The sequence below is a fragment of the Carassius auratus genome, chromosome 18, assembly GCF_003368295.1.
Source record: "Carassius auratus strain Wakin chromosome 18, ASM336829v1, whole genome shotgun sequence".
In the NCBI taxonomy this organism is placed as follows: Eukaryota; Metazoa; Chordata; class Actinopteri; order Cypriniformes; family Cyprinidae; genus Carassius; species Carassius auratus.
Window position 1 is genome coordinate 971,038 of NC_039260.1, and position 16,506 is coordinate 987,543.

At 42.6% G+C, this 16,506-nt stretch overlaps 2 protein-coding genes across 2 annotated transcripts; both read right to left on the bottom strand.

Annotated features, from left to right (window-relative positions):
• Window positions 1–3,328: 3,328 nt before the first annotated feature.
• On the bottom strand, window positions 3,329–8,816 carry LOC113118075 (trans-1,2-dihydrobenzene-1,2-diol dehydrogenase-like). Its single transcript, XM_026286966.1, has 7 exons — window positions 8,668–8,816; window positions 6,891–7,002; window positions 6,653–6,816; window positions 4,529–4,781; window positions 4,028–4,152; window positions 3,646–3,796; window positions 3,329–3,559 (listed from the first exon to the last, which is right to left on the bottom strand). The coding sequence occupies exons 1-7, from the start codon at window positions 8,755–8,757 to the stop codon at window positions 3,450–3,452; spliced, it is 1,005 nt and encodes a 334-aa protein (XP_026142751.1). The 5' UTR covers window positions 8,758–8,816; the 3' UTR covers window positions 3,329–3,449.
• An 880-nt stretch (window positions 8,817–9,696) lies between these two features.
• LOC113118076 (trans-1,2-dihydrobenzene-1,2-diol dehydrogenase-like) lies at window positions 9,697–16,292 on the bottom strand. The gene is made up of 7 exons (XM_026286967.1): window positions 16,144–16,292; window positions 15,607–15,718; window positions 15,369–15,532; window positions 14,269–14,521; window positions 13,212–13,336; window positions 10,014–10,164; window positions 9,697–9,927 (listed from the first exon to the last, which is right to left on the bottom strand). The coding sequence occupies exons 1-7, from the start codon at window positions 16,231–16,233 to the stop codon at window positions 9,818–9,820; spliced, it is 1,005 nt and encodes a 334-aa protein (XP_026142752.1). The 5' UTR covers window positions 16,234–16,292; the 3' UTR covers window positions 9,697–9,817.
• Window positions 16,293–16,506: the final 214 nt, after the last annotated feature.

Consider the following 16,506-nt stretch of genomic DNA (forward strand, 5'->3'; position numbering starts at 1 on the left):
GTCATTATTTTTTTCAGTTTGCTTGATCATTATGGTTTAATTGAATAAAAATAGAAAAGCTTGAACTCAACCTTTATTCATTGCATAAGAGTTGCTTTATAATACACATTCAACAAGCACAATATACCCATCTGTTACTACCAGAAATGTAAAATCTGTGTTTAAAAGTATCCAAAAGCTTTACAATGTAACTATTTCAAAACATCAAAGGACTTATCAGATGTTTTTCTTACACAAGCAATCAACAGTTATATTTATGGGGGAAAAACTATTGTGAGCTGATGTTCAGGTAGCATCAAAAACATTATTTCTGTAGTCTTCTGTAACATCATGGAGCATGAAATCCAGCTTGACATTGTGTGCATCTGTGCACTTGTTCGTGAGTGTCACGACTGAAGCTGACGGTGAAAGTGCAGTTTCTCCTTGAATTATTATTTTTTTTAATCAAGTGGGTTTCTACAGTGGCTGAGGTTTGGAAGAAGCCGCTGCTCAGTCCCTGATGAATACCTTCTTTGTGTTCCTGCTCAAGGTCACTAACATAAGAGCATCTGTGCAATAAATGAGCTTTATCAGATGAGAACTGGAGCCAGAGCGGTTTATTAATACAGGCGTCAGGTGACAACTGACTCGGATCACATGAAGGTCAAGCTGATCCTTTCACAAAAGTGCCATCTTGTGGTTAAAGCTTAAATTACAGCCCTGCACCAAAAAATAAATCCAAAGGCCAGTTGTCACAAAACTTCTGACTTTATAAAAAACCGTTGCCTTTTTTATTCAGTGGTGGAAATGGGCTTCATAAATAAAATAAAAATCGTTCGTAAAATTTATTCTGATGAGTAGCAAAACCCAGTTAATTGTATTGTATATATATTTTTATATTTTTCCTCCAAGAAAAGCTTGTACTCTTGATGTATGTTTAAAACAAATCAAGTTATTTAAAATCATATTTATGGATTTGTGGAAATGTTTCAAGAACATTTTAAATAGTTTTAAATTAATGCAAAAATTGCATTGTAGATTCACACTGTATGTGTCTCAATAACTTTCAGTACTCAGCTCAAATATCACCCGCTGACAGGCTTTTAACAGAATAACATCATGGTTTATGGCTGCAATGTAAAACTGAAGGCTATTGGCCAGGGTTGGTTCTAGGGTGAGTGGAGATCCGGGGCTTAGGCCAGAAAAATCCATGTATGTGACTTTTTTATTTGAATAAATCAGAAAGATTTACCTTGTTTAAAATATACAAAAACAAAACATTTTATTTAAAGTATTGAGGAAAATACATTTGCTTTATGCAAACAAAAATTAAGAATTGCAAAATAAATGAAACAGCGCGAAAGCAATTATTTTGCAATACATATTTTCCATGGTCATATCTAATAATTTATTTGCAACGCTGCTTTTATTTTACGTGTCAGTCTAGTTTGAGCTTGCGATGCCATTTTTCCTTTGTGCTTCACTTTTCTGCACGTCTCTCTTTGTGGCACTGTTTTGACGTGGGGGCGGAGTCAATGGATGGGGGCGTGTACAACATGCCTCCATGGAAGTGACGTCATCGGCCCTAGACGCAGCTCACTGATCAAGGTGCTGTCATTGTGAAATACTGCAGTTGTATGTTGATTTGCTGGAATTAATGTTTGTAAGTTTGTAAGTCAAATAATAATAATAAAAAAAAAAAAATAAAAAAAAAAAAAAAAAAATCAAGGTGCTGTCATGATGAGCAGAGTCTTTCGAGTGGATCGTTTATTTTTATTCAGTAGCAATAAAACATTCATTTTTTCTTTTTTTATTTTATTAACAAATGTATATGTATTAGCAGCGTTTGCTCAAGTTAAAGAGGTTGTTAACATGAATATCTGCTGTTTATTTCTCTCGATGTGCACACTTTTAAAGCATTATGTGTATTGGGTTCGCAAATCATTTGAGTCAGTTCGGGAGTTCGTAGCGGGATTGCGAATCATTTGAGTCAGTTCGGGAGTTCGGAGCGGGATCGCGAATCATTTGAGTCTATTTGGGGATCGCGAATCATTTGAATCAGTTCGGGAGTTCGTAGCGGGATCGCGAATCATTTGACTCAATTTGGGGATCGCGAATCATTAGAGTCAGTTCGGGAGTTCGTAACGGGATCGCGAATCATTTGAGTCAGTTCGGGAGTTCGTAGCGGGATCGCGAATCATTTGAGTCATCTGACTCCAGTTTGGGAGTTGGAGCGGGATCGCGAATCATTTGAGTCAGCTCTGGAGTTCGTAGCGGGATCGCGAATCATTTGAGTCTATTTGGGGATCGCGAATCATTTGAATCAGTTCGGGAGTTCGTAGCGGGATCGCGAATCACTTGAGTCAGTTTGGGGTCGCAAATCATTTGAAGCAGTTCGGGAGTTCGCAGCGGGATCGCGAATCATTTGAGTCATCTGACTCCAGTTTTGGAGTTGGAGCGGGATCGCGAATCATTTGAGTCAGTTTGGGAATCGAAAATCATTTGAATCAGCTCGGGAGTTCGTACCGGGTTCGCGAATCATTTGAGTCAGTTTGGGGATGGCAAATCATTTGAATCAGTTCGGGAGTTCGGAGCGGTGTGTGTGTCCTAAAGACTGTGCTGCGCAACCGTTAACTGTTAGATGTTCAAAATGTAACATTAAAGACACAATTTAAAACCGAGAAAGAAATATAATACTAAGATTAAAAGTTACAGATACCTGAAGCTGTTGTATCTTGGCGTTCAAGTGTTTTGGCTTGGGGGGGGGGGGGGGGGGGGGGGGGGGGTTGGGGGTTTACTTCCTTTTTGGAAGAAGGAGATGAATTTTGCAATATCCATTTTAATTTTCAAATAATTTGATCTAGTAAAATACTACACGCCAAAAAACCGCCTGCTCATTTCATTGGCTGATCGTACAGACGCTCATCGATGGTTGGCCAGTTTACCTGTCAGTCAGAAGCACTAGACTCAGTGGGCGGTTTTCGTCGGGTGTTAAAGACAACGCGTAACTTACTTGGGTAAATTTACAGACACTGTGGACGTGAGAGTCGAGAGACATTTATTTATTTATTTATTTAAATTCTAATATAAATGACTTTATTGGGCATGAAAACTCATTGATGGCATGGTAGTAATAAAAACATTCGGGGCTTTAATGAAAACATTCGGGGCTCCAGCCCCCTTAGCCCACCCCTAACGCCGCCCCTGCTATTGGCTATTAAGTGAAAAAATGCAAACAATCTTATTGTATTGTGGTCCACAATATTTCAAACCCTCAATATAATCTATAAATCAGCAACACTCTTTTGACTATCATAATGAATTAATGAAGAGATTCCACACATTCCGCTGTGTTTGTGTCACTTTTATTACACACAATTTGTCTCCAAGACATTTCATTCAAGCATGATTGTTTCTTTGCATCATGAGTAGCACCATCCAGCGCAGGTCAATCAAGGATTGCAGGCCCGTCATTGGCTGTCCTGATCATAAACCACGCCCACCTGTCTCCGGGCCTCATCCATGATCTCAGTGAGCAGCTCTGAGTCTGTGAGTGACATCTTGATGCTCTCCTTCAGTCCTGCGAGACAGATCATATCAACATCATCCTGACACAGAGCTCATGCTCATTTCATCACAAGCACAGCAGGTTTAACAGAGCGTCACCTTTCAGCAGACAGCGCCTCACTTCCTCTGCCTCGTATCTCAGTCCTGTGCTGTTGGTGAAGTTCAGAGGCAGGCCGGGTTCAGGAAGAGGGAACTCTGTCTTTTTACCATTCAGCTCCAGAACGGTTGGGCAGTGCATGGGATGCGCCACCTAGAACACAGAACTGCATTATTCTGCATCAAATGGCATGAGCATGACAAAACTTACGTTTATTAACTAGTGACCATATCAACAATAAAACGAGAAAAAATAGTGCCAAGCTAAATCGTGATTTAGCTTGTTTCCAAAGCAAAATTTGTTTCATTTTTATTTAGTTTAACTCCTGTTAAAACTAAACCTGAAATACAAAAAGACAAAATGAAATGAAGTGTGTGTTCTCACTCGGATCATGCCTTTGCTTCCGCAGATGGTGGCATCATTGGGAAGATCACAGGCGATGGAGCAGACACACACAGCCATCCTGTTCCCCGAGAACTTCAGGACCACCACCATCGACTCATCAACCCCTGACAGAAGAGGCACAGATAACACACACCAGGTAACAACAGCCTCAATGATTTATTCAGGATTTCTACTGCTTTCATGAAGGTAAATGTGCAAGTTTAAAGAACAAGTAAAGAAAACAGAAGGAATCAACTGAACACCATCTGTGAGCACAAAACCAATCATAAGGGTCATCAGAGTCAGAGACTGTTATTAACGACCAGATAACGTTCGAAAAATACTACTGGAAGAACATTTGTTCATTAAGAGAACATTCCCAGAATCCTATAAGAACATTCCCTTTACAAACTAAATAACTAATTAAGAACCACCTCAGATAGATGCATTTTGCACAGTGAACATGCATGATAAGTAATGTAGTGGTGATGTTTGCTGTACCTGAGGGAAGCAGGACTCCCGTGGCGTGGATGGATTCTGGTCTTTCCCCCTTGAACACCATCAGAGCCAACTGCAGGCAGTAGATGCCGATGTATATCAGCGCTCCTCCACCCTGCTCCTTCTGTGTGGTGTGCACGCGGTCCAGCAGATGAAGACCGAAATACGCCTTCACCATCTTCACCTCCCCGATGGTGTTTTCTGAGAGCAGCCTGCCAACCTCAGCATACAAGGGGAAACACCTGGACCAGACCGCCTGAGACAGACAGAGAGAGAGACAGAGACTCAGATAAAGACACAGACGGAGACGGAGACACAGACACAGATGGAGACACAGACGGAGACAGAGACACAAACACAGACAGAGACACAGACGGAGACACAGACGGAGACACAGATGGAGACAGAGACGGAGACACAGACAGAGACACAGATGGAGACACAGACGGAGACACAGAAAGAGACGGAGACACAGATGGAGACACAGACAGAAACACAGATAAAGACACAGATAGAGACACAGACAGAGACACAGACAGAGATGGAGACACAGATGGAGACACAGACGGAGACACAGATGGAGACAGAGACGGAGACAGAGACAGAGACACAGATGGAGACACAGATGGAGACACAGATGGAGACACAGACGGAGACACAGAAAGAGACGGAGACACAGATGGAGACACAGACAGAAACACAGATAGAGACACAGATAGAGACACAGACAGAGACACAGACAGAGATGGAGACACAGATGGAGACACAGACGGTGACAGAGACGGAGACACAGACGGAGACACAAACAGAGACACAGACAGAGATGGAGACACAGATGGAGACGGAGACACAGACGGAGATATAGAAAGAGACACAGACGGAGACACAGACACAGATAGAGACAGAGATAGTGACACAGACAGAGACGGAGACACAGACGGAGACACAGACAGAGACACAGACGGAGACAGAGACGGTGACACAGACAGAGACGGAGACACAGACGGAGACACAGACGGAGACACAGAAAGAGACAAAGACACAGACAGAGACACAGACGGCGACACAGACACAGATGGAGACACAGACAGAGACGGAGACACAGACAGAGACACAGACGGTGACAGAGACGGAGACACAGACGGAGACACAAACAGAGACACAGACAGAGATGGAGACACAGATGGAGACGGAGACACAGACGGAGATATAGAAAGAGACACAGACGGAGACACAGACACAGATAGAGACAGAGATAGTGACACAGACAGAGACGGAGACACAGACGGAGACACAGACACAGACGGAGACACAGACAGAGACACAGACGGAGACAGAGACGGTGACACAGACAGAGACGGAGACACAGACGGAGACACAGATGGTGACACAGAAAGAGACAAAGACACAGACAGAGACACAGACAGAGACACAGACGGCGACACAGACACAGATGGAGACACAGACAGAGACGGCGACACGGACGGAGACACAGAGACACAGATGGAGACAGACACAGACGGAAACACAGACAGAGACGGAGACAGAGACAGACACAGACGGAGACACAGACGGAGACACAGACGGCGACACAGACACAGATGGAGACACAGACGGAGACACAGACAGAGACGGCGACACAGACGGAGACACAGACGGCGACACAGACACAGATAGAGACACAGACGGATACACAGATGAAGACAGACACAGACGGAAACACAGACACAGACGAAGACACAGACAGACACAGACAGACACAGACGGAGACACAGACACAGATAGAGACACAGACGGAGACACAGACAGAGACACAGACACAGACACAAACGAGACACAGACGGAGACAGACACAGACGGAGACATATATATAACTTGAATTTTAATGCATTTACCAATAATAAATCATCATGAGAGCAGAATGCTACTAATCTACAAGAGTGCTGCTGTTGAAATATCTGGAAATCAAAACTCGTCCGTCATTCTGATGATGACACAGACACTGCTCACTCTGTTTTGAATGATGTGACCTCAGGAAACGTCCACTTCTTTCATGGGGAACTCAACTAGTGCGTCTAGTGTCCAGTCTACATTAGTAGATCAGGTCTTTGTGCTGCATGCGTTTACCTCCATGAGGAAGACGTTGTTCTCGCGGGCGGCCGAGACGAGCTGTCTGACCTCTCGGAGGTTCATGGCGAAGGGTTTCTCACACAGCACATTCTTCCCAGCGTTGAGGAACAGCAGACCCACCTGCAGATGATGTGTGTGCACAACCCCGATGTACAGCACATCTGACAGGAGACGCTCGTCAGTGACTCTCAGGGACTGTCTCTTCAATTCTGTCCAGCTCTGTCTGTTTACTCACCAATATTGGGGTCCTTCGCCAGCTCCTGGTAGCTGCCATACGCTTTTGGGATGCTGTGGGTTTTTGCAAACTTCTCTGCACTTTCTAGGCTTCTTGATGCAACTGCAACTATCTACAAAACACACACAGGCAGACACAGATGGAAAAGTTAATGATTAAATCAGCAGATGCTTGGTTCGAACTGAAATTTCTTTATCCTTTATTTTACCAGGTATTATCCCTCTGAGATATAACACTCAAAAATATATTTAGAGATTGTTTCTAACATCACAACACTCTGCGTTTCATTCCATGCCTTGGCAATAAATAGTATCATAAGTGGAAATGTGAAGATGCATTGGTCACAAATCGTATTGCAGCATGATATATACACAATCCAACATCTTTAGTTTGCATTAGGGGTGTAACGATACGCGTATTCGTATTTAACCGTTCGGTACGACGCTTTCGGTTCGGTACGCGGTACGCATTATGTATACCGAACGGTTCGTTGGAGTATTTAATTATATTTGAAAAAAAAAAAAAAAAAAGAGAGAGAGAGAAATATAATGATATGCGTTCAACAAGGTAGCCCAATAACCCAAACAACGTAACAGGCAACGCCCCTGACACTCCCGAAGAAGAAAAAAACACCATCTTATATGTTTATGTTAGGCTACTCAGCAGGCGCTCGCTCACTCAGTACGCGCTGAAGGCTCGTTGCAAAATAGCCAATGCGTTTAACAGACTAGAAATGAGAAGATCCTCCAATAACCAACAGGTCTGGTGTTTGGGTGCACTTTGGATTCCCTTTAAGCTATAATGGTGATGGCAAGAGAGTGGTGGATAAAAAAACAACGGTATGTCACATCTGCAACATGACAGGGTACACCAGCGGGAATACAAAAAAAAAAAAAAAAAACACCAGCGGGAATATCTTGGATATATGCGTCAGTACTATCTGAGAAAAGACGAAAAAAAAGGAGAAACATGCACGCAGCAAACTATCCCTGCAGCATTTAGACACTATAGCTTACAGGGAATCCAAGCCAAACACCAGACCTGTTGGTTATTTTAGGATCTTATATTTCTGGTCTGTTAAATGCATTCGACATTTTGCAACGAGCCTTCAGCGCGTGCTGAGTGAGCGAGCGCCTTAGGGGCCGTTCACATATCGTGCCTAAAAACGCATGGAAAACGCTAAGCGCGTCTTTCTCCTCCTTTCCAAAGCGCTTGGGCAGAAGCGCTCATGAGGCGTCTGTCTTTGCTAAGCAACAATGACGTGCTCTCTCCATGAGACGCGGAAATTTCAGCGAAGGATAAATGGATTTGCAGCTCTAAAAATCGCTTGCAGTAGCTCTGCTACTAAATTTATTTCAAAATTGCAATCCATATACAACTATGATCAGCTGATCCTTCATCTTGGCTGAGCTCTCAACGTTGTTACGGGAAAGGATGAAGCTGATTGGTTGGTTCTTGTCACATGACCCGCGGTGCGCTTGCGGCATTCTGAAAAGTTGAGATGTTTTTACATTTTGCTGTATCTAAAACGTATCGAACCGAACCGAACCGAACCGTGACATCAGTGTATCGTATCGAACCGAACCGTGAATTTTGTGAACCGTTACACCCCTAGTTTGCATGCATATAAAGCACATCAGAAAGAAAAACAACTTTGGATAATTCTCTTTTTTGCTTCAAAAGGAAAGCATTTGTTTATACGAAAGAGAAAACCCAATTTAGGTCTGAGCTTCTTTAAAAGATTTTCGATATGAATATTGACTGTGTTGTCCTGTACCTGGTGATCTTCGTTAGAAAGTGTCCTCAGAGCAACACAGAAATCATGGCTGATTTTTCCAGCTCCACAGATTCCCCAGCGGGTCGCCATGTTCGCTCTGACCTTCAGATTGTGCGGAGCAGGCTTTTATCTGCGGTCCAGAGTGCAGGTGAGGACGTCATGTGATCTGATAAAGTGTAACTTTGAAGTCAGAAACAGTTGTAAATGTCTCTCTGTAAATGTCTTTTTTGTCACAGTGGATTGATGAGCTCATAGTGACTCAACACAAATCAGAGCCTCATTACAGGTGCCAGCTAATGATGATCAAGCATGTGTTTATTATTATTCGTTTATAAAGTATGTCTAAAAAACATTATGTCACTCCGGTGGAGACCAGCCAGATGCACATTTTCTATATATATATATATATATATATATATATATATATATATATATATATATATATATATATATGTGTGTGTGTGTGTGTGTGTGTGTGTGTGTACTGTATATACAGGTGCTGGTCATATAATTAGAATATCATCAAAAAGTAGATTTATTTCACTAATTCCCCCCAGTCCACACACACACACACACACACACACATATATATATATATATATATATATATATATATATATATATATATATGACTTTTATTTTTCCAAGAAAGCTTGTTGATGTATGTTTAAAATAAATCAAGTTATTTAAAATAGTATTTATGGATTTGTGGAAATGTTTCAAGAAAATTTTAAATAATTATAAATTAATGCAAAAACTGCATTGTTGATTCACACTGTATCTATATCAATAGCTTTCAGTACTCAGCTCAAATATCACCCACTGACAGGCTTTTAAAAGAAGAATATCATGATTTATGGTTGCAATGTAAAACTGAAGGCTATTGGCTATTAAGTGAAAAATGCAAAAATGCAAACAATCTTATTGTATTGTGGTCCACAATATTTCGAACCCTCAATATAATCTATAAATCAGCAACACTCTTTTGACTATCATAATGAATTAATGAAGAGATTCCACACATTCTGCTGTGTTTGTGTCACTTTTATTACACACAATTTGTCTCCAAGACATTTCATTCAAGCATGATTGTTTCTTTGCATCATGAGTAGCACCATCCAGCGCAGGTCAATCAAGGAATGCAGGCCCGTCATTGGCTGTCCTGATCATAAACCACGCCCACCTGTCTCCGGGCCTCATCCATGATCTCAGTAAGCAGCTCTGAGTCTGTGAGTGACATCTTGATGCTCTCCTTCAGTCCTGCGAGACAGATCATATCAACATCATCCTGACACAGAGCTCATGCTCATTTCATCACAAGCACAGCAGGTTTAACAGAGCGTCACCTTTCAGCAGACAGCGCCTCACTTCCTCTGCCTCGTATCTCAGTCCTGTGCTGTTGGTGAAGTTCAGAGGCAGGCCGGGTTCAGGAAGAGGGAACTCTGTCTTTTTACCATTCAGCTCCAGAACGGTTGGGCAGTGCATGGGATGCGCCACCTAGAGCACAGAACTGCATTATTCTGCATTAAATGGCATTAGCATGACAAAACTTAAGTTTATTTACTAGTGACCATATCAACAATATAACGAGAAAAAAATAGTGCCAAAATGTAGAATATTAATTCAGTATATATATATATATATATATATATATATATATATATATATATATATATGTGTGTGTGTGTGTGTGTGTGTGTGTGTGTGTGAATCTTAAGTGGATTTACACAAACCTCAAATAAAAGTAAAAAATGAAATAAACGATTAATCGCTGTCGAACGATTAATCGCAATTAATCACGATTTTTTTCATAATACACACACATGCATGTATATATTTAAGAAAAATATGTTACATTTATATATTAAACAATTTATATGAATATACATAGATAAATTTAAATACTTGTTAATATTTTTCTTAATATATGCTGTATGTATGTGTTTATATATACATAATAAATATATTGTAACACACGGGCTCGGGAACAGAAGGTTAATAATATTAAAGTTTATTAAAACAGGTGTATAAGCAAGCAGGAGAAGATTAATATATCCGTATTCGGTGTTGAGTATGGAATCGAAGGCTGGGATTGATACTGGTTTTCTCTTTACAGACAAAGTAAAGAGGGTGACCAGGATGGATGAGTTGTTGCACACACCTCGAGAGAGACGTAGGAGAGGAGGACTTGGAGGAATCATTAAATGACTGAATAGTGAGCAGGTGCTGGTGATTAATACTTGAGTGAGGGAGTGCATTGTGAGACCGACTTGTGACAGTACTCCCCTCTCCCGGAAGCCTAGTCCTGAGCCATAACACCGGGGAGTGGGGTTGGGTGGGGGTGTGGGGGATCTGGAGACTGGGGCGACCATGGCGGAGCTGCCTCCGAGTCCTTGACTCCAACCCCCACCTCGGCCTCTATGGCTGGATCTCTACTGCAACCCCCCGTAAAAAAAAATACTTGAGAAAACTCACTGGGCTGGACTCTGGGCCTGGAGCCGACACTGGACCGAGCTCTAGGGCTGGAACCAAAACTAGAGCAAGCTTTGGGGCTGGAGCCGACACTGGAGCGAGCTCTGGGGCTGGAGCCGACACTGGAGCGAGCTCTGGGGCTGACACTGGAGCGAGCTCTGGGGCTGGAACCGACACTGGAGCGAGCTCTGGGGCTGGAGCCGACACTGGAGCGAGCTCTGGAGCTGGAGCCGACACTGGAGCGAGCTCTGGGGCCGACACTGGAGCGAGCTCTGGGGCTGGAGCCGACACTGGAGTGAGCTCTGGGGCTGGAGCCGACACTGGACCGAGCTCTGGGGCTTGAGCCGACACTGGAGGGAGCTCCGGAGCTGGAGCCGGAGCCGACACTGGAGCAAGCTCTGGGGCTGGAGCCGACACTGGAGGGAGCTCCGGAGCTGGAGCCGGAGCCGACACTGGAGCGAGCTCCGGGGCTGGAGCCGACACTGGAGTGAGCTCCGGGGCTGGAGCTGACACTGGAGTGAGCTTTGGGGCTGGAGCTGACACTGGAGTGAGCTCTGGAGCTGGAGCTGACACTGGAGCAAGCTCTGGGGCTGGAGCTGACACTGGAGTGAGCTCCGGGGCTGGAGCTGACACTGGAGTGAGCTTTGGGGCTGGAGCTGACACTGGAGTGAGCTCTGGGGCTAGAGCTGACATTGGAGTGCGCTCTGGAGCTGGAGCTGACACTGGAGCGAACTGGGGTTCAGGAGCCCTCCTTGAGCTCATCAGGGAATCGGGAGCCCCTCCCTGGGCTCAACTGGGGATTGGGATGCCCAGGAGATGAAGAAGGGATAGTCAGGATCAGCGGAGATACAGGGGATTCAGTGCTGGGCGGAACCAGTTGAGACACAGGAGATTCATTTCTGGGCGGAACCAGCGGAGACACAGGGGACTCTATGCTGGGCGGAACCAGCGGAGACACATGAGATTCATTTCTGGGCAGAACCAGCGGAGACACAGGAGATTGCTGGGCAATTAAGAACAGGGATACCATGGTCCTTAAACCAGGTACTGGTAGCTTTGGCACTGTGTGCAGGTTTCAAGTCCTGTTGGAAAATGAAATCTGCATCTCCATAAAGTTGGTCAACAGCAGGAAGCATGAAGTGCTCTAAAACTTCCTGGTATATGGCTGCATTGACCTTTGACTTCAGAAAACACAGTGGACCAACACCAGCAGATGACATGGCACCCCAAACCATCACTGACTGTGGAAACTTTACACTGGATCTCAAGCAATGTGGATTGTGTACCTCTCCTATCTTCCTCCAGACTCTTGGACCCTGATATCCAAAGGAAATGCAAAATTTACTTTCATCAGAGAACATAAATTTGGACCACTCAGTAGCAGTCCAGTCTTTTTTGAAGTGAGATGTTTCAGACGCTGTCTGTTGTTCAAGGGGGGCTTGACACAAGGAATGCGAAGCTGAAACCCATGTCTTGCATACGTCTGTGTGTAGTGGTTCTTGAAGCACTGACTCCAGCTGCAGTCCACTCTTTGTGAATCTCCCCCACATTTTTGAATGCACCTTGTGCAAGGTGTCAATGGTCGTCTTTTGGACAACAGTCAAATCAGCAGTCTTCCCCATGATTGGGTAGCCTATAGTTCTAGACTGAGAGACCATTTAAAGTCCTTTGCAGGTGTTTTGAGTTAATTAGCTGATTAGAGTGTGGCACCAAGTGTCTTTAATATTGAACCTTTTCACAATATTCTTATTTTCTGAGATACTGAATTTGGGATTTTCCTTAGTTGTCAATTATAATCATCAAAATTAAAAGAAATAAACATTTGAAATACATCAGTCTGTGTGTAATGAATGAATATAATATACAAGTTTCACTTTTTGAATGGAATTAAGGAAATAAATCAACTTTTTGATGATATTCTAATTATATGACCAGCACGTGTAAGTGGCAAGTGCAAAATTGATTTGTATTAGAAACATATCAACAAGAACAGTCCAATGTACTATAAATGAATGATTTTACAATGTTTGTTTCAGTTCAGTCATGATTTGAAATGAAATGTGTGTCCTCACTCGGATCATGCCTTTGCTTCCGCAGATGGTGGCATCATTGGGAAGATCACAGGCGATGGAGCAGACACACACAGCCATCCTGTTCCCCGAGAACTTCAGGACCACCACCATCGACTCATCAACCCCTGACAGAAGAGGCACAGATAACACACACCAGATAACAACAGCCTCAATGATTTATTCAGGGTTTCTACTGCTTTTATGAAGGTAAATGTATAGTTTTTAAGACCAAATTATTTTTTATGTGAACATTAGAGAAAACATTAAAGCTGCGGTAGGTAACTTTTGACACTCTAGTGGTTAATAAACAGAACTGCTTGCGTCTTGCGGAAGAACATTGTAGCCGGAACTACTTCTCTCTGTTTATGTCTATGAAGAATCACAAAGGTACTGGGTTACTCCGCCGCGGTATCCCCGAAGCAATCTAAAATAGTCTGAATATAAACACTTATTATAGGTGTACCCTAGTGATTCAGGACAAGCTAAAAACACGGGTTGTAAAATGAATTCATGGTGTACTCAGTTATTATATACATTTTGTAAATCTTGAACACAAAAAAAGTTACGGACCGCAGCTCTGATTGGTTGTTTCTAACCGGGAGCGGATGAATTTCTGCAAATGGCAATAGGACACTGGGAGGAGCTAGAGGAGCTTGATTTTTTTCTATCTCATATTCTACTGTCAGGACATAATGACAGGTTTCACAAATACATTTTTACAAAAGTTACCTACTTCAGCTTTAAGTGAACATTCAATTTTATCATTTTGCTCTCGTGTTTCGAAATTCTGAAATTTTGATTCAGAAATCTAAAACTAGTAAATAACTGACCTATGTACAAGTAAAGTTGTGCATACGTTTTTAGAGCATTATTAATGACCAGATAACGTTCGATAAATACTACTGGAAGAACATTTGTTCATTAAGAGAACATTCCCATAATCCTGTAAGAACATTCCCTTTACAAACTAAAAAACAAACTAAGAACCGTCTCAGATAGATGCATTTTGCAAAGAGAATATGCATGATAAGTAATGTAGTGGTGATATTTGCTGTACCTGAGGGAAGCAGGACTCCCGTGGCGTGGATGGATTCTGGTCTTTCTCCCTTGAACACCATCAGAGCGAACTGTAGGCAGTAGATGCCGATGTCCATCAGCGCTCCTCCACCCTGCTCCTTCTGTGTGCTGCGCTCACGGTCCAGCAGAGGAAGACCGAAATATGCCTTCACCATCTTCACCTCCCCAACTGTGTTTTCTGAGAGCAGCCTGCCAACCTCAGCATACAAGGGGAAACACCTGGACCAGACCGCCTGACACAGACACAGAGACAGAGACGGAGACACAGATGGAGACAGAGACACAGACAGAAACACAGATGGAGACAGAGACACAGACACAGACAGAGACACAGATGGAGACAGAGACACATACAGAGATGGAGAAGGACACACAGACAGAGACAAAGAGATGGAGACACAGACTCCATATATATATATTTATGAAATATAAAATAAATAAAATAAAATAAAATAATTAAAAAATATTTTTTCATCAAGAATTATATATATATATATTTTAGTGCATTTACAAATAGTATTAGAAAATCATTAGATTTTGCCTTATTTTAAAGTTTTAGATTAATGCGTATTTTAATTAAAAATATTTTGTTTTCATAATAATAACTGAATGAGAATCATGACTACAATTAATGAAAATTCACAAAAGCAAAATGCAATAAGTTAATCAGAATGTGGGAAGAAATGTGCATAGTTAATGTCACAAGTAGATACTGTTATTTTATATATATATATATACACACACACACACACACACACACACACACACACACACAAACATTATTTTTTTCATTACCTGTGTCGTGAAATATAACCAGGACATGTTTTCAGTAGATTCCCTCCACATTAATCCCAGATTCATTCATGAGAGCAGAATGCTACTAATCTACAAGAGTGCTGCTGTTGAAATATCTGGAAATCAAAACTCGTCCGTCATTCTGATGATGACACAGACACTGCTCACTCTGTTTTGAACGATGTGACCTCAGGAAACGTCCACGTCTTTCATGGTGAACTCAACTAGTGCGTCTAGTGTCCAGTCAACATTAGTAGATCAGGTCTTTGTGCTGCATGCGTTTACCTCCATGAGGAAGACGTTGTTCTCGCGGGCGGCCGAGACGAGCTGTCTGACCTCTCGGAGGTTCATGGCGAAGGGTTTCTCACACAGCACATTCTTCCCAGCGTTGAGGAACAGCAGACCCACCTGCAGATGATGTGTGTGCACAACCCCGATGTACAGCACATCTGACAGGAGACGCTCGTCAGTGACTCTCAGGGACTGTCTCTTCAATTCTGTCCAGCTCTGTCTGTTTACTCACCAATATTGGGGTCCTTCGCCAGCTCCTGGTAGCTGCCATACGCTTTTGGGATGCTGTGGGTTTTTGCAAACTTCTCTGCACTTTCTAGGCTTCTTGATGCAACTGCAACTATCTACAAAACACAAACAGACAGAAAAGTTAATGACTGAGTCAGATTTTCTCATCCAGCAGCATATAAAAATAATTGCATAAACCATTCAATTGTTTCTTCTAGGTAACACTTCAAAAATATATTTAGAGATTGCTTCTAACATCACAACACTCTGCGTTTGATTCCATGCCTCGGCAATAAATAGTATCATAAGTGGGAATGTGAAGATGCATTGGTCACAAATCGTATTGCAGCATGATATATACACAATCCAACATCTTTAGTTTGCATGCATATAAAGCACATCAGAAAGAAAAACAACTTTGGATAATTCTCTTTTTTGCTTCAAAAGGAAAGCATTTGTTTATACGAAAGAGAAAACCCAATTTAGGTCTGAGCTTCTTTAAAAGATTTTCGATATGAATATTGACTGTGTTGTCCTGTACCTGGTGATCTTCGTTAGAAAGTGTCCTCAGAGCAACACAGAAATCATGGCTGATTTTTCCAGCTCCACAGATTCCCCAGCGGGTCGCCATGTTCGCTCTGACCTTCAGATTGTGCGGAGCAGGCTTTTATCTGCGGTCCAGAGTGCAGGTGAGGACGTCATGTGATCTGATAAAGTGTAACTTTGAAGTCAGAAACAGTTGTAAATGTCTTTCTGTAAATGTCTTTTTTGACACAGTGGATTGATGAGCTCATAATGACTCAACACAAATCAGAGCCTCATTACAGGTGCCACCTAATGATGATCAAGCAGGTGTGTGTGTGTGTGTGTGTGTGTGCGTGTATAATGACATGGGTATGACACA